Genomic DNA, 27,577 nt, shown 5'->3' with positions numbered 1-27,577 from the left:
ATTTCAGAGCCCCAACAGAAATCAAGCAGCAAAAGTGGAATCCTGGAATACCCGCAGGAATATTTGAGCTACGGGAACAGAACGGGAATTCAGGTGTCAAACAAAATACCGAAAAAGAACACACCGAAGAACCAGTGAAAAGAAAGAGAAAGGAGCTAGAGACAAAGAAAAATATGGATAGACAGAGAGAGTGAAAGATAGAAGAAAACAGATAAAAGGAATGAAAGTACTGTAAATAAAAATGAAATACTTAAGCAGAAAAAAATATGGAATTGATAAGATATATTTAGTGAAAGAGAAAAAAAATGAGAAAAAGGTTAAAAAAAACTTACTTTGAAAACCACAGCAATAATCTGGAGTACTAAAAGAACAAAACCAAAACCATAGCATCAATATCCCCCCCCCCAAAAAAAAAAAACATGGAATAAGACTACAGGAGCAAAAAAACATAAAAGAAAAATAATAAAATGTGTACCGAGCACTTGATATAAAACTGAAATGCTGAATGAAAAAACAATAAAAAAATAAATAAATGAGAGACAACACAACACTAAACATCAATATTTCTTAGACAAATATATACCCAAAAAACAAGAACAAAACAGGAAGAAACACAAACTAGAAACAAACCAGAAACAAACAATAACAAACCAAATAACCAATAAACAATAACACTCCAGAACTTCCTTTGCCACCACCACCACCACCACCACCCCTAATACCCCACCTCCCACCACCTCCACCACCTTTACCACCACCACCACCACCACCACCGGACGGGAACACACAGGAGTGACGGTGTCGTGTTCCTGGCTGCCCTCTGTTCCTGATTGTCCCACCCTTGTTTATTGAATAAAAGGCGGTTTGCTATGAACACGGATCCGTGTACGCAACTGGTCGCGTGTACATGACTGTCCCCCAGTGTTTTCCAGTACGGAAGGGCATATTGTTTTATTCTTTCATAGGAAAAACATTCATGAATCCAGTACAACGCTGTTGTGTAATAAGTAAAGGAAAGGGTTAATTAATACCCTTCATGCAGTGATTCATGAGTAAATTTTCGGGAAATAACATCTTGTTATTAAAAAAAAAACTGTCCATGTGCATATGCAGGCCCGCAATTCTGGTAATTTTTGGGGGGGGGCTAGAGGGCATCATAGGTTCATGAGGTGTGTGTGTGTGTGTGTGTGTGTGTGTGTGTGTGTAAGGGGGGGAGGGGGGGGCGAGCGAAGTGAGCAAAGCTATGCTGTCAAGGGATGCGTGAGAACAGCTCTGTTTATCAACATGTCTTTGTTTGTTTACATTCGCTTCTGAGCATGCGCAGTTCGCGGGAGAATAGCCAGGAATAGGGGGACAGCCAGGAACACGACAACGGCACAGCGTAATCACCAGCAGCAGCACGTCAGCGGCGGAAGGAAACGCGAGGAACGGCGAACTGTATTCCGAAGTCTGTGCCGTCCTCTCTCCCTCTTCTCTTCTCTTCCTCTCTTGTTATTCTCTTCCTTCTACCCTCCATACTTCCTTTCATCCTCCATTTTCCTTTCTTGTTTCGCTTTTTCCTCTCTTCCTTACCTTCTACCGTTCTTCTTTTCTTCCTCAATTCAGTAATCTCACCTGTCCTCTCTCTCTCTCTCTCTCTCTCTCTCTCTCTCTCTCTCTCTCTCTCTCTCTCTCTCTCTCTCTCTCTCTCTCTCTCTCTCTCTCTCTCTCTACTTGCTTTCTCCCTTCCCTTTTCTGTTCTCTTTCCTTTTCTTACTTTCTTCCTATTTTATTGTATTCCTTTATCTATTTTTTTCTCCCTATCTTGTTTTCCTTCTTTTTCTCACTTTCTTCCTTTCTCCCTTCCCTTTCTTCTTTTCCCCTTTTTCTCTTCCTTCCTCCCTTTCTTTCTCCCTGGACCTCTTGTTATGACCTTTTTCTTTCCCTTCCTTATTTTTCCTTTGCTTTTCTTTTTCTTGATTTATTTATATTCTTCCTTTTTCTCTTACTCTTGTTATCCTCTTCAAGTCTTTGTTCCTCCTCTTCCTTCCTTTCTTCTTTTCTCCTTCCCCTTTTCGTTATCACCTTCTTTTCCTTTCTCTCTATTCTACTGGTCATACTCTCCTTCTCTTGCTCCCTTCCATCCTTTATCTTACCCCCACTTCCCTGTTAATCTTCTCCACTCTTCATTCCTCCATATATCTTCTTTCTCTTTAATTTCTATCTCCTTCCTTCCGAATGATATCGTGTCCACACTCACTCTGTATCTTGCCCTCCTTTCCTTCGTCCCTGCATTTCTTCTCCTCTCACCACCTCTCTGGTTATTCCATTCTACCCTGCCTTCCTCTACTTCCCTTTCCTTCCCTTTTCTTTTCACTTCCCTACCTTCCTTATCTTCCCATCCTTTATCCTCCTTCCACCCGTTTCCTTCCCTTCCCTTCCTTTCCCTTCCCTCCAGTCCTCCCTCCCCGTTCCATTCATTCCAAGGATTATAATGTTCTCGTAATCTGCTTCCTAATCCAGTCAAATCTGTTTTGAGAGAGAGAGAGAGAGAGAGAGAGAGAGAGAGAGAGAGAGAGAGAGAGAGAGAGAGAGAGAGAGAGAGAGAGAGAGAGAGAGAGAGAGAGAGAGAGAGAGAGAGAGAGAGAGAGAGAGAGAGAGAGAGAGAGAAAAAAAAAAAAAAAAGAGGATAAAAGACAAGGACGAAAGATCACTTGGAGACAAAGAGAGAAGTCACACGAGGATTTGAAAGAGGAGGAGGAGGAGGTACAGAAAAAAGAAAATTGTAAAGGAAAAGAAAAGATGGTGGAAACAGGAACAAGTAAAAGAAAGAGGATGATGAGAAAAGAAAAATAAGAGGAGAAACAAGAGGAGAAAAAGTAGAACGAAGCGGAGAGTGAACAAAAACAAGAGGAGGAGGAGGAGGAGGAGGAGGAGGAGCAAATGGTAGAACATGAACAAAAATAAGAGGTAAATAAGCAGGAGAGGAAGATGCATCAGCAAGACGAGAATAAACAGAGGAGAAATATAAAATAAAGATTGCAGAATGAAGAGGTGGATAAACAGTAAACAAACACAAAAAGAAAGAAAACGGGAGACAAGGGAAAAGAAGAAAAAGAGAAACATGAAAACCAAAAGTACGACCAGGCGAGGGCGAGGAAGAGATGGAGAAACAGGAAAAGAAAGAAATGGAAGAAATGGAGGAAACAAGAGAAGTAGGAGAAGGAAGAGAAACATGGCCAGAAACAGGACCTGCAGGCTCAGAGGGAAGAAAATGGACATGGACGAGGAGGAAGAAGAAAAACAGGATAAAATATGGAAGACGAAGAAGAAACAGGAGAAAAAAAAGGACCAAAACATTACCATGAGAAAAGAGGAGGAGAAGGAGCAGAAGCAGAAGTAGCAGCAGCAGCAGAAGGAGGTGACCCGCAACACACACACACACACACACACACACACACACACACACACACACACACACTCCCTCGCCTCATAACTTTCCTCGCCGAGGCAAAGTGACCAACTGAAAGCGCTAAACTCGGGGCTCCAACTCGTCAAAGTGAGCGGGAATCCGTGCAGTAAACGGCGGACAGGGGGAAGCGAGGGGGAGAGAGTCAAAGAGAAAAAGGTGAATCAATAGGCAAGAGGAGGAGGAGGAGGAGAAGGGGAGGGGGTACATGAAATGGGAAATAATGACAAATACTAGGGAAGGGAGGGAGTGTGAATGGGGAAAAATATACGATGATCGAGAGAGAGAGAGAGAGAGAGAGAGAGAGAGAGAGAGAGAGAGAGAGAGAGAGAGAGAGAGAGAGAGAGAGAGAGAGAGAGAGAGAGAGAGAGAGAGAGAGAGAGAGAGAGAGAGAGAGAGAGAGAGAGAGAGAGGTGAGTCAAGAGGTAGGTAGGTAGGAAGTGGGAAGTAAGAAAAATGCTGTAGGAGGAAGTAAATAGAGTTAAGTCAGTGACTGAAGAATTAAAAGGTGTGTGAGGAACGGAAAATACTTATGCCCAAAGGGAAAGTATAAGAGGAAAAATAGTAAAAAGTGAATGGAGAGGTAAAAATAGGAGGGGGTAGATGAAGTGAAAAATAATGGCATGAACAAGGAGGTAGAAAGTGTGCGAAAGAGAAAAAATACAATGATAAGAAAAGCGAAAGAAGTAAAGAGACGAAAAAGGTGAACGAATGGTGAAAAGAGGAGGAAGGAGAGGAAAGGGGAAATAAGGGAGTTGAAAAATGTGTATGTGATAGAAGAAAAATGCCGATGATCAAAAGAATGAGTGAAAGAGTAGAAGAAAATGCTAATCGATATGTATTAAGAGGTATAGTTATGATGATAATAAAGGTGATGGTTCTGGTGATGGTAATGTTGCAAGTGGCAATGATGTTGATGATGGTGGTGGTGGTGGCGGCGGTGTCTGGCTGGCTGGCTGGTCGTCCCCTTTGACATTCACTTTTTATAGTACTAATTTTATGCACCACCGAAAAAATAATATTTTTCTTTATGCTGAAAATTTGTATGTCCATCTGGCGCCGCGTTTCTCGTTTGTGTCATGTTTGACTGTGTTGCAGTGCACAGTATTTCAGTTACCACTATTTTAATTATTATTATTATTATTATTATTATTATTATTATTATTATTATTATTATTATTATTATTATTGTTATTATCATTTTCATCATCATATTTCACATCGCAGAACAGGTATTATGAGAACATAAACATAATGAGTCTGCAAGAGGTTGGTAGTATCTAGTAGTAGTAGTAGTAGTAGTAGTAGTAGTAGTAGTAGTAGTTTCTCCTTCCTCTCAGTTTGTCCCTCGGTTCTAACTTTCCTTTCTCCTTTTCCGTTCTATATCGTGTTTTTAAGTATTTTTACCATCATAGAAGTTATTATTATCATATTTTATTACCAGCATTATAAGTACCATCATTATCACAGAAAACGACAAAACTCATTATAATTCTTAGTATTCTCATCAAATATTCCTATACCCTACTTCGCTTCTCTAAAATCTAAATCAACTCAGAACGAAATTTATCATCCATTCCAGCACTTTTTATCACCTATTCCAGCACCTTTTATTATCCATTCTAGTATATTTTACTATCCATTCTTGTATCAGTCACCCGAAGTCCCCCTCTCTATCATTCACAAGTACTGCGGTGTATTGCTTTTCTTTCCATTTTGTATTCCATTAACTCTGTATCGGCGTCCCATTCAACATGTCACCCTTACTAACACATTCATAGTGAGCACCACGCGCCGCTTCCCCGCCTCTACCTCTCTAAAACCCCGTCACGGGACCCTATTATTAGTAGTACACGGTGGGCGTTTCTCTCTCGGGTTAGTCCAGGCATGAAATTATATGTGCTGCAGTCTGGGTGAGCAATGGTGGTGGTGACGATTGTTGTGGTGGTGATGGTGATGATTGTGGAGGTAGTGGTGATGGTGGTTATGGAGGTAGTGGATGTGGTGGTGATGGTAGTGTGTGGTGGTGGTGGTGATGATGACGGTGATGATAATTGTGGTGGTGGTGGTCGTGGTAGTGGTGGTAGTAGTAGTAGTAGTAGTAGTAGTAGTAGTGTAGTAGTAGTAGTGGTAGCAGCAGTAGTAGTAGCAGTAGTAGTGGCAGTTGTATGAATAGTAACCGTAGCAATATTTGTAGCAGGTGGTGGTAAGAAAGTAATGATTATAAAAATACTAATACAAATATCATTAATTATCATACATACAAAATACTATGACACCAATTAACAACTCCAAGTATATTCATCACGACACATCATCACACTCCCACCATTCAGTTTCATTCCTTCCCTCCCTCCCCGCCACGACTCCTGTCCTCTCGTCAGTCCCCCTGCCTCTACATTTTCCACTCATTCATTTTTATCGTTTCTACATTTTGTACAGCCTTTTTTAATTGTTTTATTACATGGTTTTATTACTCCTCCCTCACATTTTTCCCGTTCTCTCGCTCAGGATTTTTGTCAGGTCTGGTCATTCGTTGTTTTATTTCCACTTTTTTTCCACTTCTTTTTTCGAGGGTCCTTCCATTATATGACTCCAGTGGGGCTATTTTTTCCCCTTGTATCGGTCTCACTGTACGCATGTTTTTGTTTTTGTTTTAATTTTTAGGCGTTACTTTCATCAAGCTTTCTATATTTCGCTCCACGCATGTTCATTTAAGATATCACCACCACCATCACCACCTGACCAAGTAAGGGAGGCGGTGGCTGAATCGATAGAGTAACACCACCGCGTTCAGGAGGACGCGAGCTGCAAGCTTCCATTTTTTGCCGCCCGCCGGAGTGGATTTTCGCCCGCCGCCAGAAGGCCACAAACTATACCCGAACTCTAGATTCTAGGATTAAAGATGAGAGAGGGGGGAGGGCTCCGGGAGGCAGGATGAGGCCAGCATATATAAACACTCGCCTCACTCGCCTGAGCCGGCTGGGCCGACCATCACTCATCAGAAGAGAAGGAAGAAGCCTTGAATCATCCATCATCATCACCTACCTAAAACCATATAGGCCGCGAAAAAAAAAAAAAAAAAAAAACTCCACCCCCAACCATCGCCACCACGACCATCACCAGTAGCATCACCTCCAACCCCCTTCCATCAGTATCACCATCATCTAAACCAGTGGTTCCCAAACTTCATCACATGATGCCCCGTTTTGACTTCCAAGAAATCCTCATATCAAATCAACTCAATATATATATATATATATATATATATATATATATATATATATATATATATATATATATATATATATATATATATATATATATATATATATATATATATATATATATATATATATCATGGCAAATTGTTTTAGAATCGTTTTACTTTTTTTCATAGAGTATCGACACGTATAGTTAAGTGCAGACTCCACAAAACAATGAGCAGGATATGAATAATCAACAGTCGTGAAAGAAAGTCAGAAAACAATAATCATTCCGCGTGGCGCGTAGCACAGGCAGGCTGACTAACGTAACTGAAAATGTGGCAGGTGCGGCGGGGGTGGTATTGAGTGAGATGCGAACACTGCTGCTAGCGGTGCGAGTCAGTGTTATCAGGAACGCGTACAAGACACGTGGAGAGAGATGAAATTCTAGAAGGCGGATAGGTGGGGTAACTGGCATATTTTGCTTTGCACAGATGTGTCATGTGAGGATGATCCAAACGTGTTACTCCTTCATGTATGTGTGTGTGTGTGTGTGTGTGTGTGTGTGTGTGTGTGTGTTATTTCTTGCCAAATTGCAATTTTTGGAAGTCGGAATCACGCCCCCCTTGTATCCAGCTCACGCCCCCACAGGGGGGCGTGCCCCCCAGTTTGGGAAGCCCTGATCTAAACCAATACCATCACCATTACTTCCACCACCACCACCACAACCATCAGTACCATCACCACTTATCACACTTCAATCTTTCATCCCAGTAGCAGCAGCAACTCTACTACCATATTATAACAAATTATTAGTTATCCTTATTATTATAAACATTATTTTAACTGATTAACTGATATTTTAACTAATCCCATGTGTTTCATATTTGCAAATACTTTTTGTGATTCATGCAGATCTGTCTGACGACACACACACACTAAACGCATTGTCCACCTTAATAACTATGAAGACTGACAAAAAAAGGTAAAACAAGTAGGAATATAAATATCAACTGTTGCCAGATGATCCCCGAAAGCGATACATGTTGAATAAAATACTGAAACAAATAAAAGGGGGATTTCAAAGATTGAGTTACGTGAAGTATATGAGTTTCAGAGCTTTGGTTAGGCTTAATGTGTAGTGATGAGACAACGCGCCAGGCAGCTTCATTTGGACCCGCACGGAACGACACTCGACTCGAAACACCAATATGGAGCCTTGACGAGGTCACGATATTTCGCTCGTTACAGCATTACCGGAAGCATTATGGACGAACTAAGTATGAAGAACACCAAGTATATCTAAGGTACATACACAACCTTAGTACAATAAAATATGCATTACGTAAAATTAACACTTTCGAGACTTTCTGCGGCTTGTCTTGCTGACCGTAAGACCCTCCTCTCCTCCCTTCCTCCTCCCTCCTTCCCTCCCAGCAGCTTGAGGTACGACGATTCTCTCATCACTCCCTCACACTCACGCTCCCCGGTTCCTTCACACTCGTTCCTCAGCACTGTGTCAGAATGAGGCCCCGTTCATGCTACACACACACGCACGCCGCCCCGTCCCTCTCGTCGGGGCGGGGAAGAGCGCGACTCACACTCCGAGTCTCTGATCACCGCCGCGGCGTCATCATCACCGGCCAGGCATCGATGACGTCACGGCCGGCAGCCAATCACAGCACGGAACAACCTCCTTCAAATATTACTAATTATACGTCTTTAGATACCTTCAATTCACTCCCCAGGCGATTTTCAACTTGGACAAGCCTCATAATCACTGTAGTAATCAAGAATAGTCGCACGGGAAGGAGCAAACTGGCAGGACATGGCTGTAGACGGCAGGGCGCTCACTCCATCCTCCCCACCGGCCTCCCCTGCCTCAACCATTGTCTATATGCCGCGTCCATTCCTACAAGAACCACCACACTGTTTCTCACCTGATCCTCGCGTAGTGGCCGCCTCAGCACGCCGCCGCCCGCCTTGCACACGCGCGACACACCCGCCGGGGACCCCAACACGCACGGCACACGGACACACCCTCACTCCGGCACTTTTCGCAGCACTCTGGGCTCGGCGTGACGTCACCGATGCGCCGTTGTTTTACCCACAGTGCCCAGATGGTTTTGTCGACATGGTTAAATTGACACCTGGGGCACTTTGGTCGCTTTCCATTGAATAATAAGCATTGTTTTTTAAGTTTCCGATTAAATAAATAGTTCATTCCATTGCTTAGTTAAATAATAATACTAAAATATCATGGCATTCCCTACGTTACCTCTCCTAGAGTTGGCAACACAGGGCGCCTTCCCTCTACGTCAGTGCCTCACCACTCACTTGTTCGCTTGTTACTACCTTAATATTTCATTATAAACGAAGGATTCCTCTCCAGACTCTACGCTGTAAACCATTCCTCTGCGTGAGGCGGCGCGGGGATCACTGTACACCATCATGATGACTTGTACGCCCCACGCTGGCATGATCACTGCCATCAGGGAGACATCGTTCACAGGCTTGCCAACACCGCTGACACATAATAATGAGGCCCTTATAAACATAAAACCATTTCAAACAAAATTACTCCTTTCATACATACAACCAGGTATTTTTCCTTCCCAGGTGTCACGAATCATACAAAATCACCTGATGTTCCTCTAACATTTTCATCCCTTACTTAAAACCAGGTGCCTCATCAACCATTCCAATAACAAAACACGTAATAATTATTCTCCCGCACTACAACAGGTGTTCTCCTCCCCAGGTGTCGTGGATCAGGCGCCAGGACCTGCACGTGCTGACCACAGGTAACTTCACGTACACGACGGACACGAGGTTCCGCGCGCTGCACCTGCCCGGCTCGCCCTTCTGGAGCCTGGAGGTGGACCGGCCCGCCATCACCGACTCCGGCCTCTACGAGTGCCAGGTGTCCACGCAGCCCAAGATATTCCGCCGCTTCAGGCTCAGCGTCGTGGGTGAGTGGAGGGGGAGGGATGGGGGGTATAGGGTGTGTGGGTGTGTTTCGGGTGGAGGAAGGGGGGGTATAAGGTGATGAAGGTGGGTATAGGGTGTGAGGATGTGCTTCGGGTGGAGGAAGAGAAGGTATCAGGTGAAGAAGGTGGGTACAGTTTTTTTTCTTTTTTTGGGGGGGCTATCAACCCTGGCTGGGCTATTAGGCCATGGGTAAAGGGTGAGTGGGTGTGTCTGGGGAGGGAGGGATGGGCACAGGGTGTGTTGGACTGGAGAAAGGGTGGGTACAGGGTGTGAGGGTGTGTTGGAGGTGGAGGAAGGTGAGTGAGGTGTGTGTGTGTGTGTGTGTGTGTGTGTGTGTGTGTGTGTGTGTGTGTGTGTGTGTGAGAGAGAGAGAGAGAGAGAGAGAGAGAGAGAGAGAGAGAGAGAGAGAGAGAGAGAGAGAGAGAGAAGGAAAAGAGGACAGGCCTAAGGGTGGAGTGACGGAGGAGGAGAGGTGTGGCAGCAGAAAAAGGAAGATGACGAGAGGTTAATGGATGAAGATGGAGGGAGGGATGGAGTGGAAGGGAGGGGAGGAGGAGGAAAGGGCGAGTGGGTGGTGGATGGGATGAGAGGAATGGCTGGGCTACAAAGGAAAGAAGGAGAAGAGAAAAAAAAGAAGATAAGAGACAGATATGGTGTGAGGGATGAAGTGGAGGGGAGGAAGAAAGTGGTTGGGATGAGAGGTAAAAGCAGGGATAAGGAGGAAAAAGAAAGGTTAGGTTACAAAGGATAGGAGAAGCGAAAGAGAGGAAGATAAGAGACTAAAAGAAATAGTGGAGTGAAAGGGATGGAAGAGAAAGGGTACACAAGCCAGAAGGATAGGAAGGCATGGAAAGAAAGGTAACAATGGAGATGAAGAGAAGAATGATAAATAAGATCTCTGATATAATAATAAGAGATAAAGGAAAGAGAGGAAAGGATAAGACAAAGAGCAACGAAGAAAAGTGTGATGGTAAAAAAAAAGGGATATGAAGGAATTTCAAGGAAGGAAAATATACGATCAAGCTGAAAAAAGAGGGATATGAAATAGAAAAGGAGAGAAAAAGGGAGGATACAAAGACGAATGAAAGGAGAGAAAAAAGGAAAGGGAGAGAAAGCGAATGTGAGGAAATGAAACAAGGAACCATAAATAAGGAGAAACAGACGAAACCAAAAGGAAAAGGAAGAATTTGAGAAACAAAATGAAGCAGGAGAGAGAGAGAGAGAGAGAGAGAGAGAGAGAGAGAGAGAGAGAGAGAGAGAGAGAGAGAGAGAGAGAGAGAGAGAGAGAGAGAGAGAGAGAGAGAGAGAGAGAGAGAGAGAGAGAGAGAGAGAGAGAGAAGGGAAGATAAATAATAGATGTTTGAGAGACGGAAGGAAGGTGAGTGGGGGACTGAGGGAGGAGGGAACGTGGCAATTAAATCTCTATTCCATTTTTCTTCAGTTGGTAATGACATATATCTACGTTTTCTATTTTTAACTTTTATTTTTGGTACTTTTAAAACTTTTCTCTCTACTCTGAATTCTATACTCATCTTTTTTTTTCTTTCCTTATTTTCCTGTTTCTCGTATTTTATTTTTTACATTATTTTGGTTTTGATTTTTTGAAGTTCGTATTTATTTTTCCATTCGTTCACTTTTCTATTGTTTTATCTTTCTCTAGTATATTTACGTTTTTGTTGTTTTACCCTTTTCCGTTTTTAGACATTCTCTTCCCTGTTTTTTTTTTAACTTCCTTTTAAAACTATTTTTTTTATTCACATTTAAGGACAACAGCTCATGTCATTGTTTTCTTTTAGCTTATTATTATTATTATTATTATTATTATTATTATCATTATCATTATCATTATTATTATTATTATTATTATTATTATTATTATTATTATTATTATTATTATTATTATTATTATTATTATTATTACTGCTTTTACTGCCACTGCTAATACGTAGCACCCGTTGAGTTATTTATCAATTTGCATTCCTTACGTATGGGTATTCATCGTAGCAAAACAACAACACCAACAACAACAACTCTTGAGCGCCAATCACAAGGGTTCACGGGCACCAAATTCCTATTTCTCTAAACAGTCAAGTTGTTCCTCTCCCTCTCTTCCCCTCGTCCTTCCTCCGCCTCCTTTCTCTTGGCCTCTGTTTCTCATGCAGTTTCCTGTACTCTTACCCATCTCTCTCTCTCTCTCTCTCTCTCTCTCTCTCTCTCTCTCTCTCTCTCTCTCTCTCTCTCTCTCTCTCTCTCTCTCTCTCTCTCTCTCTCTCTCTCTCTCTTTGTACTTCTTCTGTTTCTCCTGTGATCATATTTCATTGCTTTGTTCACTATCTACTTCTTTTATCCTAATTTTGTATCCTCTTAACCTTTCATTGATTGTATTATTTCCGTTGCCTTTTTCATTTCATGCTTTTTTTTAATTATTCCCCTTCTGAAACACCTCCTATTTGTATCATTCTTCTCTTTTGTTCTCTCCTTTTTGTAACTTTTCCTTTTGTAGCTCGACTGTCATTTACCTTTTATATATATTTGTTATTTCATTCTCATTGTCTTTTAAGCACTTGGAGTTTCTGGGTTTTTTTTCATTCTCCTCGTCCACTTCGTTCTCCTTCTATTTCTCCTTTTCTTTTTTCATCCTTTTCTCTTCCTTACATTCCTATTCTTCCTCCTCCTTTCTTCTTCTGACATTCAAAATCTACATTCTCTGATCTCTCCTATTAATCTTTCTTCTTCTTCTTCATCTCCCTCATCTATCAACGCCTTTTTCTTTGTCTCCCTTCTTCCTAGTTCCTCCTTCTTCTTCTCCCTAACTATGTTACCTTCACCAACACTCCCTCATCCTTGATTCTTCTTTCTTTCCCCTCCTTTGTTGACCTTTCCCCAACTTCCCTCTTCCATCTCCCACTTTTCCCTTACATTTAACTTTTTGTTGCACACCTTCGCCTCGCTTGTCCCTCTCTTCTTCCCCTCCTGGTTATGTTTCTCTTATTTTCTTCTTTGATTCTTCTGTTTTCTCTGGTCTTCCTTCTTCCTCTTTCTCTTTCGTTCTGTATTCTCAACTTCCATTTCTTTTGCTGTTTTTTTTCTCTCTTCTCAATGTCCTCGTAACTTTTTCTAATTTCTTCTTCCTTCCATTTTCTATTCTTTCTTTCCATTCTTTCCCCTGTACGTACCTTTTTTCTATCTCCTTTTTCATCATATTTACATTTTTTTAATTATTTCTAGTCGATAGCGATTTCATATTTTTTGTTTTATCTTTCGTCTCATCTTTTTCATTATTCTCATCCTCATCATATTCAGTAATTGTTTCTCATCTACTTGTCTTTCGTCACTCATGCATTCCAGTTCCCATTTTCTTTTCTTATTCCTCTTTAGTTTATTTACCTCCACTTTCACGTTCTATAGATTCACCAACCTTCTCTCCTCCCAATTAATCTTTGCCCTTCCTCCTCCTTCTCCTTCTCCTCTTCTTTTATCCTCTATTTTAATCTCCATTTGACCTGTTCGCGTCCGGGCGTTTTGATGCCTATTACCACAAAAAAAAAAAAAATCCTAATTTCCTTGGCCAGAGGGGTGACAGCTATTTTTCAACGCCAATTTGCAAAGAAAACTTTACACTGCCAAAGGAATGACATAACATTAATTAAAAACATGTCCATATAACATGCTTAATTTGAATATATTTGGGCATAACGAAGCTATTCACCATGTTATAAGATAAAAACCCTCATTACTAATTGATTATTCTGCCAGTGTAAACAGTAAAGTAAAGGACCTGAGATTTTATCATTTTTCAAGTCCTCTACTCAACATCCCCCCCCCCCTCCTCTCCACCATACCCCCTTACACCCCTTACACACACTACCTCTTACACCCCACACCTGTCACCCCTAATCTAACTCCTCCCCACCTCTCCCCCCAGTCCCCATCGCGCGCATTACCGGCTCGAGGGAGATCTTCATGAAGGCGGGCAGCGACATCAACATCACGTGCGTGGTGAAGGGCGCCATCAGGGGAGCGCCCGTCACCTGGTACCACGTGCTGCCCCGCGACCCACGTGAGTACACACCGGGGGGGGGGATGTTAATGGGGAAGGGGAGGAAAAAGATGACTAGTAAGAGAGGAGGGGAACGTGATGTTGTGCAAGTTATGAAAAGAAAAGGGAAGAGGGGAGAAGGATAAGGAAGAGAGATGAGGAAATAGAGGATGGAAAAGAGAGGATGGGAAAAGTGATGCTGGGAAGGCTAATGGAAAGGGAGAATGGATGCAAGGAAGGAAAGAAAGATGAGAAGAAAAAAATATATACCGAAGGGAGAAAGAAACATGAGGAAAAAAACGATTAAAAGAGAAACAGAAAAGAACAAAGACAAATAACGAAAGAGAAAATACTAACAGAAAAAAAACAGAAGTACAAATTGCAGATAAATAACAAGATGTGTGGAAGGGGAGAGAAGGGAGGGATGAAAAGGGTTTGTGGTGGAGGTGAGTGCGTGGAATTGGATGAAAGTGGAGAGGTAGGAAGGAAGGAAGGAAAGGAGAGAAGGAAGGGAAAAAAGGGTTGCGTATTTTCTTTTAGACTCTCTCTCTCTCTCTCTCTCTCTCTCTCTCTCTCTCTCTCTCTCTCTCTCTCTCTCTCTCTCTCTCTCTCTCTCTCTCTCTCTCTCTCTTTCCTCTGTCCTTTCACGCGTGTAGATCCTTTATCCGTTGTGACTGTCCGCCTGTCTGTGTGTTGTCTGTCCTTTCTATGTATTTCCTTCTCTGTCTCTTCGTTCCATTCTTAATAAATGTTTTACCTTTCCCATTTTTATCTAATTTTTCTTCAGTTGCACTTTTTTATTTATTATTTGTTTTTTTCCTCTTTTTTTTCCATTAATTTCCGTCACTTCACCAAAAAATCTCTCTCCCTCTAATTTTCGTAATCCACAGTCTGTTTTTTTTTCTATCAATAATCCACACAAGTTTTTTTTTCCACAGTCATTCTTCTTGAATATAACACAGGCATTTTTTTCCATATTTCAGAATATTTATTTTATTTCAGTCAGTATTTTTTTTTATATTTCAGTCTGTTTACTCTCCACACCCCACAGCCATTTTTTTTCACCGTATACCAATGATAGATTTTTTTCCATATTTCACTGTGATTTTTTTTTCATATTCCACCAACAGTTCTTTTCCATATTTCAGTCATTTTTCTCCAATACTGCACAATCAGTTTTTAATAAATATTCCAAGCCCTGTTTTTCTCCATATTCCATAATCATTTTTTTTTTCACTCTTGACCCTTTTCTTCCATACTCCACAGTTTTTTCCCAGATTAAATTTTATCAGCTTTTATCAATATTGAACACATAGCTTTCTTTCATATTGCACATTTAGTTTTTTTCAATATTTCAGTATGTTTTAAATCAACTAATTCTCATCTCTCATTCTCTCCACCCTGTTCCTCCTCTCCTCGTGGCCTCTTCCCCGCGCCTCTAACTCACTCTCGCCTCATGCATATCATTTTCCTTTATGCAGTTCCTTTACGTGCCTCCGCCGAGCCGCCTCCTCTGCCCTGTAAATCAGACCTTGAGACACTCCTCCCTGTATTTTTTTCTTCATCACCCACCTCCAAGACTACCACCACCAACAACAACAAAACAAACCCACACACACGCACATCCTCCATTACCACCACAACCACCAGAACAACACCCATCACCACCAGTACCTCCACCATCACCACTACACAACCATCACCACCAGTAACACAAAAATCACCTCCACCACCACTGCCAACTACCCTCCATCCTCTTCTCCATCACCACCAGAACAACAGCACCAATCTACACCATACAACACCACCACCTTAACCACCACCACTACCAACATTGTTTCCACTTGTTGCACACTCCATACCCTCGTTCTCCCACTTCCTGGTCCTCTGTGTTTCCTCCTCGCGAGTTTTTCGACCTCATTCTTTACTAAAGGGTTGAGGATAAAAAAAGAACAGGTAAGGGAGAGAAGGAGGGAAGGGCAGGTGCGAAGCAGATGGTGAAGGGAACTTGAGAAGGAGAACAATGACAAGGAAAAGGACTAGACTAGTAAGGGAAGGGTTCAGGGGAGAATGATATAAGGCAGACAAAAAGAAAATAGAAAAATGTTACAAAGAGGAGGGGAAAATGCTGAAGTTCTATTACAACAAATTCAGATTTTTAGGGAAAGTGCGAATGTGATCTCTCTCTCTCTCTCTCTCTCTCTCTCTCTCTCTCTCTCTCTCTCTCTCTCTCTCTCTCTCTCTCTCTCTCTCTCTCTCTCTCTCTCTCTCTCTCTCTCTCTCTCTCTGTGTGTCTGTGTGTGTGTGTGTGTGTGTGTGTGTGTGTGTGTGTGTGTGTGTGTGTGTGTGTGTGTTATCTCTATTAAAAATATTAACATTGCTATCAACAACAACAACAACAAAAAAAACGATTATTTCAAAACATATCACAAAATAAAACTGAAAATACATATGAAAAAAAGAAAAAAAATACCAATATCATAAAAAAATCTAGATATAAAATTACATCAAAATTACCTAGAAAAACAAGTACACAAAAAGAATCTCAGTAATTACCTAATGGCAAAACGGAAAGAGAAAAAGGGGCAAAAATAGAAGAGAAACACAAAAGCTTCAAAGGCATTACATTTTGAAGCTATAAATATACAAATCAAAGAAATGAAGAATACATGTTTATTAAAACAAGAACAAAAACAACATATTAACCAACCCTTTACACACACACATACACACACACACACACACACACACACACACACACACACACACACACACACACACCATGATGAACAGATTAATGTCTCTCACAAATCATTTCTGTTGATCCATGTTTCAGGAATTGTTATATTGCTTAATGGTTCAGGAGGAGGAGGAGGAGGAGGAGGAAGACAGAGAAGGGATAAGGGAAATACCACAACGAGAAGAAGACGGTGATCGAGCTGACGGAGGTGAAGGAAAAGGAAGAGGAGGAGGAAACTAGGAAACGCAAAACGAAGATGAAGGAGATGAAGAGTAAGAGTAAGACGAAGACGAAGAGGGCGAAAAGGAAAAAAGAGGAGAAAAGATGGAAAAAGGAAGATGTAGTGACTAAAAGAGTTGGGGATGGACATGAAGAGGAGGCGGAAGACGAATTGGACGAGGAACAGGAGGAGGAGAAGAAAAAAAAAAGAAGAGGAAGAAGAGGAAGAGCCTATTTCCTTGTGGACACATTTACGGCTCTTGAGTTGTCTGCAACAGCCATTCCTCGGGTCCGTCAGCCAGCCACTCTCTCATCACTGCTTCCTTCTCCCACCAAGAGGCTGCATTGCTGAGACACCCCTCTCCCCCTCGCCTCCCCCTTCCCCCCTTGGTCGTGCTACTACGGCTACACTGCTACAATGCTAACGGTGACTTAAGAATAACAACAACAACAACAACAACAACAACAACACTGATAATAACAGTAATATGACCCATGACACACAAAACCACAGAATTCTAAGGAGCATTTAAATTAAGACAGTAAACTTTGATCATTATTGAAGGAAGCAGTAACAACCCAGGATCCTTACCATAATAACTACATAACAACACACAAACCGATAAACATGCCCCCCCCCCCACACACACACACACATACTCACACACCAACACACCCCACCAACCCAGCCACACGTTTCATTCCTCCTTCCCTACACCCTCACGCGTCGTTACATAAGAGAAAAGAGGCCCCACAACGAGGAGTTCTCAGCAGCCAGGCGCTCTTTGTGCCTCGGCGCCACCCCTGTGAGCCACGCGCCCGCAGAGGCCGTTCCGGGGCGCGGGTTGGCCCTCCTCCTGTGCCCTCGAGGCCCATCCCCACAATTTACCGCCAACACTCTTTCCGCGACGCCCCGATAATGGAAATAAAGTGTTCACGGCCGACTTGGTTCTGGTTTGGGGGACACTGGTGCGAAAAGAGGGTGTTGGGAGGGAGATTCGAGCATGTTTGTAGTATATTGCTGTATTCAAGTACAGTATTCTTAGTAGAGGGTAATGATAAGGGAAGAGGGAACACAGGAGAGTTCATGTGGGTGTTAGTGGTGTTTTAGGGGCCTTAGGTGTGAAAAGAGGGTGTTCGGAGGGAATTTGAACCTGTTTGTAGTATTTTCCTGTATTCATGTATTTTTAGAAGAGGGTAATGGTAAAGGGAAGAGGAAACACAGAATTCATGGGGAAGTTAGTGTTGTTTTAAGGGCCTTAGGTGTGAAAAGCGGGGGGAGATTCGAACCCGTTTGTAGTATAGCCTTTGTTATTTTACCTTATTCACATTTTTCTTTTAACAGTGCAGCGTAATAATGAAAGTTATAAAGTTCTCACGGGCGACTTATTTTAGGGGCCTTAGGTATAAAAAGAGGGCGTTGGGCGGGAGATTCGAGCCTTTGTATGGTGAGGTCTATTATTTTTTGCTGAATTCACGTTTTTTTATTTTTACAACGGGGCGCAATAATAAAAGGAATAATGTGTTCACGGAGAGGGAACATGAGGAGTCAGGAAGGGGAATTCGAACCGAGTCTCCTGTACTATAATCTTGTATTGTTTTAACCTTACTTTCTTAAGAGCCCAAATGCTAATAGAAACAGAAGGGGATGGGAGGCAGTTTGTTGTGAAAGGAGGCTGCTAAAGAAAGGCAAGGAGGTGCTGAGAAGGGAAAGGACGTGCTAGGAGGGGAACCGAAACTAATGAGCTGTTATGGTATGCGTTGTTATTTTGTATTCAGTGAATTTGCTGGGGTGGTAACGGTGGAGGATGTTAAGAGGGAGTGGAGGTTCTAAGGAGGGAAAGGAGATGCCTGAAGGGGAATCTGAACCAAGGCGTTGTTATCGTATTCATTACTTTGTATACCTACAGTAGCTTTCTGAAGGTCAAGTGAGTTTGGGCTGATTTAGAGTTGTTTTAGGTAAAATCTGACTGTTCAAAGATATTCGAACTGAGGTGACCATTATATCTGTTATTTTATTGCATTTTTTTATTTACATTGCAGTGATAGAAAAATAAAGGTTCAATTGCAGGTGCCACGAAAAGAGAATGTTATAAAAGGAATTCAAGGGCATTCAAATTAACCGATTTGTTTTATTTCTTGTTTTATCGCTTCAGGTAGCTTTTCGTAACAACATAGTGAAAGAAAAAAAATATAGGGCCCAGGGGGTGTCTTAAGAATTGGTTTAGTGTCGCCTGTTATGTAGAAAAGGGAGGAAGTGTTAAAAAGGTGGTAAGGCAGATAACTATGTAAAGTAGCATTCGTCACCCACTAGGCACTCTTCTTTATCTATCACTACGCTGTTATGAAAACCTACTGGGTGCGACAAAATAATTAATGCAATGAAAGTTCTTCTGTTTAGGAAAGACTTCTCTGGTGGTTTGATTAAGGTTAATGAATGTAGAACAAGGTAGGGTAAAAAGGTGTCAGAAGGTGATTCCGAACTTGTGTTATAGTCTCTGTCGCATATTCAGCAACTTTATTTTACGAGCGCAATGATAATGGGTATAATTGTTTAGAGTTAACTTTTCGATGAGTTAAGGTCACTGGGTGTAAAATAAAGTTTTAAAAGGTGAAAAAAGAGATATCGGAAGGAGAATACAAACACAAGACTATATAGCTTGTTGATTCAGCAACTTTTTCTTACGGAAGCAAGGAAGAGGAAGAGTGAAATGAATGTTCAGAGTTGCTTAAGGTCATTGGGTGTAAAAGGAGGGTGTTGAGAAGGGAGGGAAAAGGCATCAGGAGGAGAATGTGAACGAGCTTGAGTTTTGGTCTTGGTCGAATTCAACTATTTTACGAGCTCAGCGATGATGGAAATTGGATTGCTCAGAAGGGAACTTTGGTGGTGGTTTAAACTGCGAGGCATGAAGAGCGTTAAGAGGATAAAGACGCACTGCGAGGGGGAACTCAAGCAGATGAACTCTCGCCATGTCGTTATCTTGTGTTCAGAGACGATGAGTTGCTGAGAAAGTAAGTAAAAGATGATGATGAGAAGAGATGCTAAAAAGGGAAATGGGGGGAAAGGTATATGTATTATTTATTGGTATTAATATTTTTCAAGATTTTTTTTGTTTTTGTGTGTATTTTAGCATTTTAGTGTTAGTATTTACTATTTTTTTTTTTAATATTAGCATTCTTTAAGAGTATGATTGTTTAATATTAGTATCAATATTATTTTTATGAATATTACCTGTTTTAGTATCATCCGAGGCGAAGTAATGATGGAAATAAGATGCTTCAGAAGGAGACTAAGGTGGAGGATGAAATGACAAGGTGTGAAAAATAACGTTGAGGAGAGAAAAGATTTACTAAAGAGAGGGATTTAAAGAGAAAAAAAGATTTCCTGAGATGATTCAAACAGCGGTCTTTATCTTGTCATGTGTCACTATAATTTCAAAGACGCGAAATAAGAATGGACATGGAAAGTGCGTGAAGCGACTTGGTGGTAGTTAATTAAACAGGAGTTCAGAGAGGGGTTCGGCCCGAGGTGTTTAATTAATGTCTGTCTTCCTATATTCTTCGGCCACATGCATTATAATATCCCAAATTGCATTCCTTGTTTGTGGATAAGTCATTTTCGTTATACGCTTTGTGCAGTTAACTCTTCTTCTTCTTTTTCTTTTATCTACTTTTTCTGTCTTTTCTTCTTCATTTTCTCCTTTCCCTCCTACTCATCCTCTTCCTCCACCTCCCCTTTCACGCCCTAATAACCTCTTTCCCTCACATTCTCATTGTCATTATCTTCATCCTACTTGCAAAATTTTCGCTCCTTCCTCCACGCCCTTCTTTTAACTGCCCTCATTAGCTATATACTTTATTCTTTACATCATTTTTTTCTTTTCTACTTTAACACTTTCATTTTCCTATTCTTTATCCTGCTTCTGTTTTGTTCATTTACTTTATCCTCAGCTACTTTATTCTTTCAATCGTCTTTCTTTCCTTACTGTAACATTTTTTTCCTGTACTTTATTCTTCTTTTGTTTTGTTAATTTATTTTACTTTTTTCAGCTACTTTATTTTTCCTCAACTATTTTTTTTTTGCTTACACTTTTTTTCTTCTTCGTCCTATTCTTCCTTTTTGTCATCTACTAGCATCAAGGCCCATCCGTTTTCAACAAATACACGTTCCTCCCATTCCTCATCTTTATCGACGTTCTCCTCCTCCTCTTCTTCCTTCTCGTTAACGAATCGGGGTCTCACAAACTTGACAGTGGAGATCAATCACAACTTGTTCCTCTTATTCTCCCTTTGTTCAACGATAGCGTAAAAGCACGATCAGTTACATCTCATATTTTCTCTCCTCCAGACAAATCCCCATCAACTACAGATCCTATTTTCTTCTTCTCAGACAACACTATCAATTGCAGCTCCTCTCTCCTACTCTCATTTACAACTTCTCTTTTCTCCTCTACACTCCTCTACGTTCAAACCAGTCAGTTTCTCTTCTTATTTTCTCCTCGACAAACCAACCACCATCACCTCCATTCCCTCTCTCCTCCCCGCAGCCAAGGAGGAGCTGGTGGAGATCAACGCCGGGCGTCGGGGTGGCGTGCAGCTGGTGACGGACAAGAACTCGGGCACCAGCTGGCTCCTGGTCACCCAAGCCACCTGGAGGGACGCCGGGAACTACACCTGCGCGCCCGTGCACGCTACGCCCGCCTCGGTGTCCGTCCACGTGCTTGACGGTGGGTGTGGGGGGGAAGGGAGAGGGGGGGGGGGGATAAAGTAAGTAGGTGTGTGTGTGTGTGTGTGTGTGTGTGTGTGTGTGTGTGTGTGTGTGTGTGTGTGTGATATATATATATATATATATATAGATTTACATAGAAATTCAGACCACACAGACCCCATGGTCCAGACTAGGTGGTCTGTCCGTAAACCTAAGTGAATCTACACTAATCAGATGGCTCCAAAACGTTGCTTTTCTACTCTATTTAATATTAAGTTCAAGGAAGTGACGGTCGAGCTTGTTTTTAAAGGAGTCAATCGTGTTACATTGGACCACTGACGGTGGGAGCTTATTCCATTCTCGCACTACAACGTTGGTGAAGAAAAATTTGGTGCAGTCTAAATTTACTTGTCTTCATTTGAGTTTTATGCCATCGTTCCTCGTTCGCAAAGTGTCATCGATCATAAACAATTTTGTTCTGTCTACATTCGTGAAACCATTAAGTATTTTAAAACATTCGATCAGTTTTCCTCGGAGGCGACGTTTCTTAAGAGAGAACATATTAAGGGTGGAAAGTCTTTCTTCGTAGGATTTGTTGCGCAAGGAAGGGATCATTTTTGTTGCCCGACGCTGAACACCTTCTAATTTAATAATGTCCTTTGCATGGTGAGGAGACCAAAACTGTACCGGCTGGAGTAGGTAGGAAGACACCTACCGAACGGGCGCAAGCCACTCCCGGTGAGGTATATATGGGAGGTGAGAAGGGAGCTGAAGCCCTCCAAAGACCCTTCCCATGTCCTCACTAACCGTTTCCCTATTGTCTCACCAACACCGGAGAGTAGTTCAGCATGCTCTCTAAAGACAGATCCTCTCTTTATCCACACCACACTACATTCACACAACATATACACCTTTTCCAAAAATCAAAATTTCAAAATGGCGCGCATACACCAAGCCTCGAGTCCCTGACTGGGGGACCACAAATTCCCCCAGGAGGACTCCCTTCTGGCTGCCGACCCGAGAGGTGTCTTGATAACTCCTCGAACCTCTTTCTTCTCAATTTCTGCAACATTCATGGTCTTCGCTCTAATTTTCATTCTGTGGAACATCATCTCCTCCTCTAAACCTCACCTTCTCTTCCTTACCGAAACACAGGTTTCTGAGGCTACTGACAGCAATCTCTACTCTGTTCCCTCCTACTATCTCTATCCTAAATTTCAATCCAAAGCTGGATGTTGCGCCTACGTGCGCAACGACATCACTTGCTCTCGTGCCCACGACCTTGACTCTTCTGAATTTTCCACCATCTGGTTAAGACTTCACTGTCATTCTATTACTAAATACATCTGTGCTGTTTATCTCTCACCTAACTCTACCAACTATGTAAAATTCTTTGACTATTTGAATTCTAAAGTGGAGCACATCTTGACCCACTCTCCCTTCGCTGAAATCTCCATCCTAGGAGATTTCAATGTTCACCACCAGCTTTGGCTTTCATCCTCTTTCACTGACCATCCTGATGAACAAGCCTACAACTTTGCTATCCTCAACGACCTAGAGCAGTTGGTCCAGCACCCTACACGTATTCCCGACCGTCTTGGAGATCGGCCCAACATTCTAGACCTCTTCCTTACCTCAAACCCTTCTGCTTATTCTGTCAAACTGTTCTCTCCGTTGGGCTCCTCCGATCACAATTTTATTTCTGCATCCTGTCCTATCGCTCCTGTACACCCTCTGGACCCACCGAAGAGGCGATGCTTCTGGCATTTTGCTTCAGCTCGGTGGGACAATCTGAGGATGTACTTTTCCGATTTCCCGTGGAATGATTATTGCTTCCAGGATAGAGACCCCTCTGTGTGTGCTCAGCGCATCACAGAGGTGATTGTCTCTGGAATGGAGGCATACATTCCTCGTTCTTTCTCTACTCCTCACTCTAAAAAAGCCTTGGTTTAATCACGCTTGTTCTCGTGCTGTCAATGATAGAGAGGCAGCTCACAAAAGGTACCAGAGCCTTCAAACTAATGCTAATTATGAACTTTACATTTCTGCCCGAAATCGTGCCAAATCTATTCTCCGACTAACCAAAAAATTCTTTCATTAATAGAAAATGTCAAAACCTTGCTTTCTCTAACTCTTCCCGTGACTTCTGGCATCTAGCCAAGAACATCTCCTCCAACTTCACTTCTTCATCTTTCCCTCCACTCCTCAGTCCTGATGGCAACACTGCCGTCTCATCTATCTCTAAGGCTGAACTCTTCTCTCAAACCTTTTCTAAAAACTCCACTCTGGACGATTCTGGGCATATTCCTCCTACTCATCCCCCTCTGACTCCTTTATGCCTGTTATAAAGATTCTTCAAAATGATGTTTTCTATGCCCTCTCTGGCCTCAATCCTCAGAAGGCTTATGGACCTGATGGAGTGCCTCCTATTGTCCTTAAAAACTGTGCCTCCGTGCTGTCACCCTGCCTGGTCAAACTCTTTCGCCTCTGCCTGTCAACATATACCTTTCCTTCTTGCTGGAAGTATGCCTTCATACAGCCTGTACCTAAGAAGGGTGACCGCTCCAATCCCTCAAACTACCGTCCTATTGCTTTACTTTCTTGTCTATCTAAAGCTTTTGAATCAATCCTTAACCGGAAGATTCAAAAGCACCTTTCCACTTCTGACCTTCTATCTGATCGCCAGTATGGGTTCCGCAAGGGGCGTTCTACTGGTGATCTCCTAGCCTTCTTAACTGACTCTTGGTCATCCTCTCTTAGCCGTTTCGGTGAAACTTTTGCTATTGCGCTGGACATATCAAAAGCTTTTGATAGGGTCTGGCACAAATCTTTGCTTTCAAAACTACCCTCCAACGGTTTCTATCCTTCTCTCTGTACCTTTATCTCCAGTTTCCTTTCTGACCGTTCTATTTCTGCCGTGGTAGACGGTCACTGTTCTTCTCCTAAATCTATTAACAGTGGTGTCCCACAGGGTTCTGTCCTATCTCCCACTCTTTTTCTGTTGTTCATTGATGATCTTCTTTCCAAAACGAACTGTCCTATCCATTCCTACGCCGATGATTCCACTCTGCATTATTCAACTTCTTTAATAGAAGACCCACCTTCAGGAACTTAACGACTCTAGGCTGGTGACTGCAGAACGCTTATCCTCAGACCTTACTATTATTTCCGATTGGTGCATGAAGAACCTGGTGTCCTTATTAGCCTCAAAAACACAGTTTCTCCACCTATCCACTGACACAATCTTCCAAACAACTATCCCCTATTCTTTGACAACACCCAGCTATCACCTTCCTCAACACTAAACATTCTCGGTCTATCCTTAACTCAAAATCTCAACTGGAAATCTCATATCTCATCTCTTACTAAATCAGCTTCCTCGAGGCTGGGCGTTTTGTACCGTCTCCGCCAGTTCTTCTTCCCTGCACAGTTGCTGTCCATATACAGGGGCCTTGTCCGCCCTCGTATGGAGTATGCATCTCATGTGTGGGGGGGCTTCACTCACACAGCTCTTCTGGACAGAGTGGAGGCTAAGGCTCTTCGTCTCATCAGCTCTCCTCCTCATACTGATAGTCTTCTACCTCTTAAATTCCGCCGCAATGTTGCCTCTCTTTCTATCTTCTATCGATATTTCCACGCTGACTGCTCTTCTGAACTTGCTAACTGCATGCCTCCCCCCCTCCCGCGGCCCCTCTGCACTCGACTTTCTACTCATGCTCATCCCTATACTGTCCAAACCCCTTATGCAAGAGTTAACCAGCATCTTCACTCTTTCATCCCTCACGCTGGTAAACTCTGGAACAATCTTCCTTCATCTGTATTTCCTCCTGCCTACGACTTAAACTCTTTCAAGAGGAGGGTATCAGGACACCTCTCCTCCCAAAACTGACCTATCTTTCGGCCACCTCTTTGGATTCTTTTTAGGAGCAGTGAGTAGCGGGCTTTTTTTTTTATTAATGTTTGCTTTTTGTGTGCCCTTGAACTGTCTCCTTTGCTGTAAAAAAAAAAAAAAAAAAAAAAAAAATGGGGTCTGACTAAACTATTGTAGAGCGGAAGTATTACATCTTTATTCTTGAATAAAAAGTTTCTTCTAATGAAGCCCAACATTCTGTTCGCTTTATTTGCTGCATCGATGCATTTTTTTTTTTTTTTTTTTTTTTTACGTCGCGGCCTATTGCGCCGGTAGACTTGTTCCCGGTGGATCCTGATGGTCGGTCCAAGGCTTCTTTCCGGTGGGTCCTGATGGTCGGCCCAGCCCGTTCTGGCGCAGGCGAGTGTTTATAGTGGCGCCATCTTGCATTGGCTCAAGCTGCCCTCCCGGATTTCATCTTTGATCCTACAATCTAGAGTCCAGGTTGATAGGTGGTCTTCTGGACAGCATGTGGGTAGTTTTAAGCCACTCGGCGGCGGCTGAAAATTCCCAGCTTGGTGGCACCGGTCGGGGATTGAACTCGCGTCCTCCTGGACGCGGGGCCGTCTCGCTATCCTTCCAGCCACCGCCTGAGGTTTGACGCGATTTTGACCCCCAGGTCCTTAACGCACTGAACGCTTGTGAGTTTAACGCTGCCCATTTCGTAATCGAACTTCTTATTTCTTGTTCCAACTTGAAGGACCTGGCACTTGTCTACGTTAAAGGGCATCTCCCATCTATCCGACCAAGCTGAAATTTTGTGCAAATCCTCTTGGAGGCTTTGCCTGTCTTCGTCAGTGAGAACCGAGTTACCAATCTTTGTGTCGTCTGCAAATTTACTAATGCGATTATTGAGTCCAACATCCATGTCGTTGATGTAAATAATGAAGAGCACTGGGCCAAGAACCGAGCCCTGAGGGACGCCACTAGTGACCGGCGTCCACTCAGAGTTAAATCCGTCAATCACCACTCTTTGTTGTCTGTTGCTCAACCAATTCGCGATCCATTGGCTTACTTGACCGTCAGTACCTATTTGCTTTAATTTATAAAGTAATTTATGATGTGGGACTTTATCAAACGCTTTCTGGAAATCAAGATAGACTACATCCAATGATTTGGTTACGTCATAAACTGAGAAGAGGTCGTTATAAAAGGTCAATAGGTTTGATAGGCAGGATCTTTTGTTACGGAAGCCATGTTGTGAATCCCCATTTAATGAGTGGCTTTCGAGGTAACTCACAATTTTGTCTCTAATTATGCTCTCAAGTAACTTACTTAATGTTGAAGTTAGACTAATGGGTCGGTAGTTACCTGGTGTTTTTTTGTCTCCTTTCATAAAAATCGGTGTCACATTAGCCTTTTTCCAATCCGAAGGGACGATGCCTTGTCGCAAGGACATATTGAATACGGTTGTGAGGGAGGAGACTATTTCGCTTTTTGTTTCTTTAAGCAGTATAGGGTATACTTTATCGGGTCCGGGACTTTTATTTGTTTTAAGTGAATGGAGAGCTTTAAGGACTTCATCGGTTGTTATTTCAAAATTAGGCAATGCATGCTCGAGATTTACATTAGTACTGGTGCTGGTGGTACTGGGAGGAAGACTGTTAGTATTAAACACCGAGGAAAAGTAACTGTTTAACAGGTTTGCAATGTGTTGGCAGTCAGTCACTAGTGCACCGTCGCTGTTTGTTAAAGGTCCAATTCCACTTCTGATCGCCTTTCTGTTGTTTATGTAACTGAAGAAAGATTTCGGATTATTTTTACGGTTGGCTGCAATATTTTCTTCATATCTACGCTTTGCCTGACATACTAATATTTTTTTTTACTCGTCGCCTGGCATCGTTATAAATTCTAATGTTTTCGGGCGTGCTTTGTTCTTTCTTTAACCTGTAAAACAATTTTCTCTCCTTGACTGAGTGTTTAATTTCGCTATTAAACCAAGGTGGGCTTCTATTAGTGTTAATTCGCTTCTCGCACAAGGGGACGAATGTGTTCTGCTGAGTGAGTAAGTAATTTTTAAAGCTTAGCCAGGCTTCCTCTACATTGCCGTCATCTGATAGTTGTATTTCTGTTAGTTTTTGTCGGATTTCTACGAAGTTAGCTCTTTTGAAATTGGGCACCTTTACTTTATTTTCAGTCACTGATGTTTGAGCTCTAATGTCGACGTGCACTAATTTATGATCGCAAGAACCGAGGTGTTCTCCTACCGTGACATTATTGACCAGGTTATCTTGGGTCGTCATAACAAGGTCGAGTATGTTATTTTGTTGAATTGGTTCAGAAACCATTTGGTTAAGTTAATTTTCTTTTAGAAAT

General features: G+C 42.2%; 1 protein-coding gene across 1 annotated transcript in view; it reads left to right on the top strand.

Moving 5' to 3' along the window:
* The window catches only part of LOC127000174 (kin of IRRE-like protein 1), a 64,989-nt gene that overhangs the window by 27,254 nt on the left and 10,158 nt on the right, over nt 1-27,577 (top strand). Inside the window, exons 3-5 of the mRNA XM_050863566.1 lie at nt 9,416-9,626; nt 13,571-13,705; nt 21,191-21,370. Of these exons, the coding sequence (XP_050719523.1) occupies nt 9,416-9,626; nt 13,571-13,705; nt 21,191-21,370 (526 nt within the window). The remainder of the gene's footprint in view (nt 1-9,415; nt 9,627-13,570; nt 13,706-21,190; nt 21,371-27,577) is intronic.

The sequence above is a fragment of the Eriocheir sinensis genome, chromosome 18 (assembly GCF_024679095.1).
Source record: "Eriocheir sinensis breed Jianghai 21 chromosome 18, ASM2467909v1, whole genome shotgun sequence".
In the NCBI taxonomy this organism is placed as follows: Eukaryota; Metazoa; Arthropoda; class Malacostraca; order Decapoda; family Varunidae; genus Eriocheir; species Eriocheir sinensis.
The sequence above is the reverse complement of the archived record's forward strand: the minus strand, read 5'-3'. Positions and strand labels throughout refer to the sequence as shown.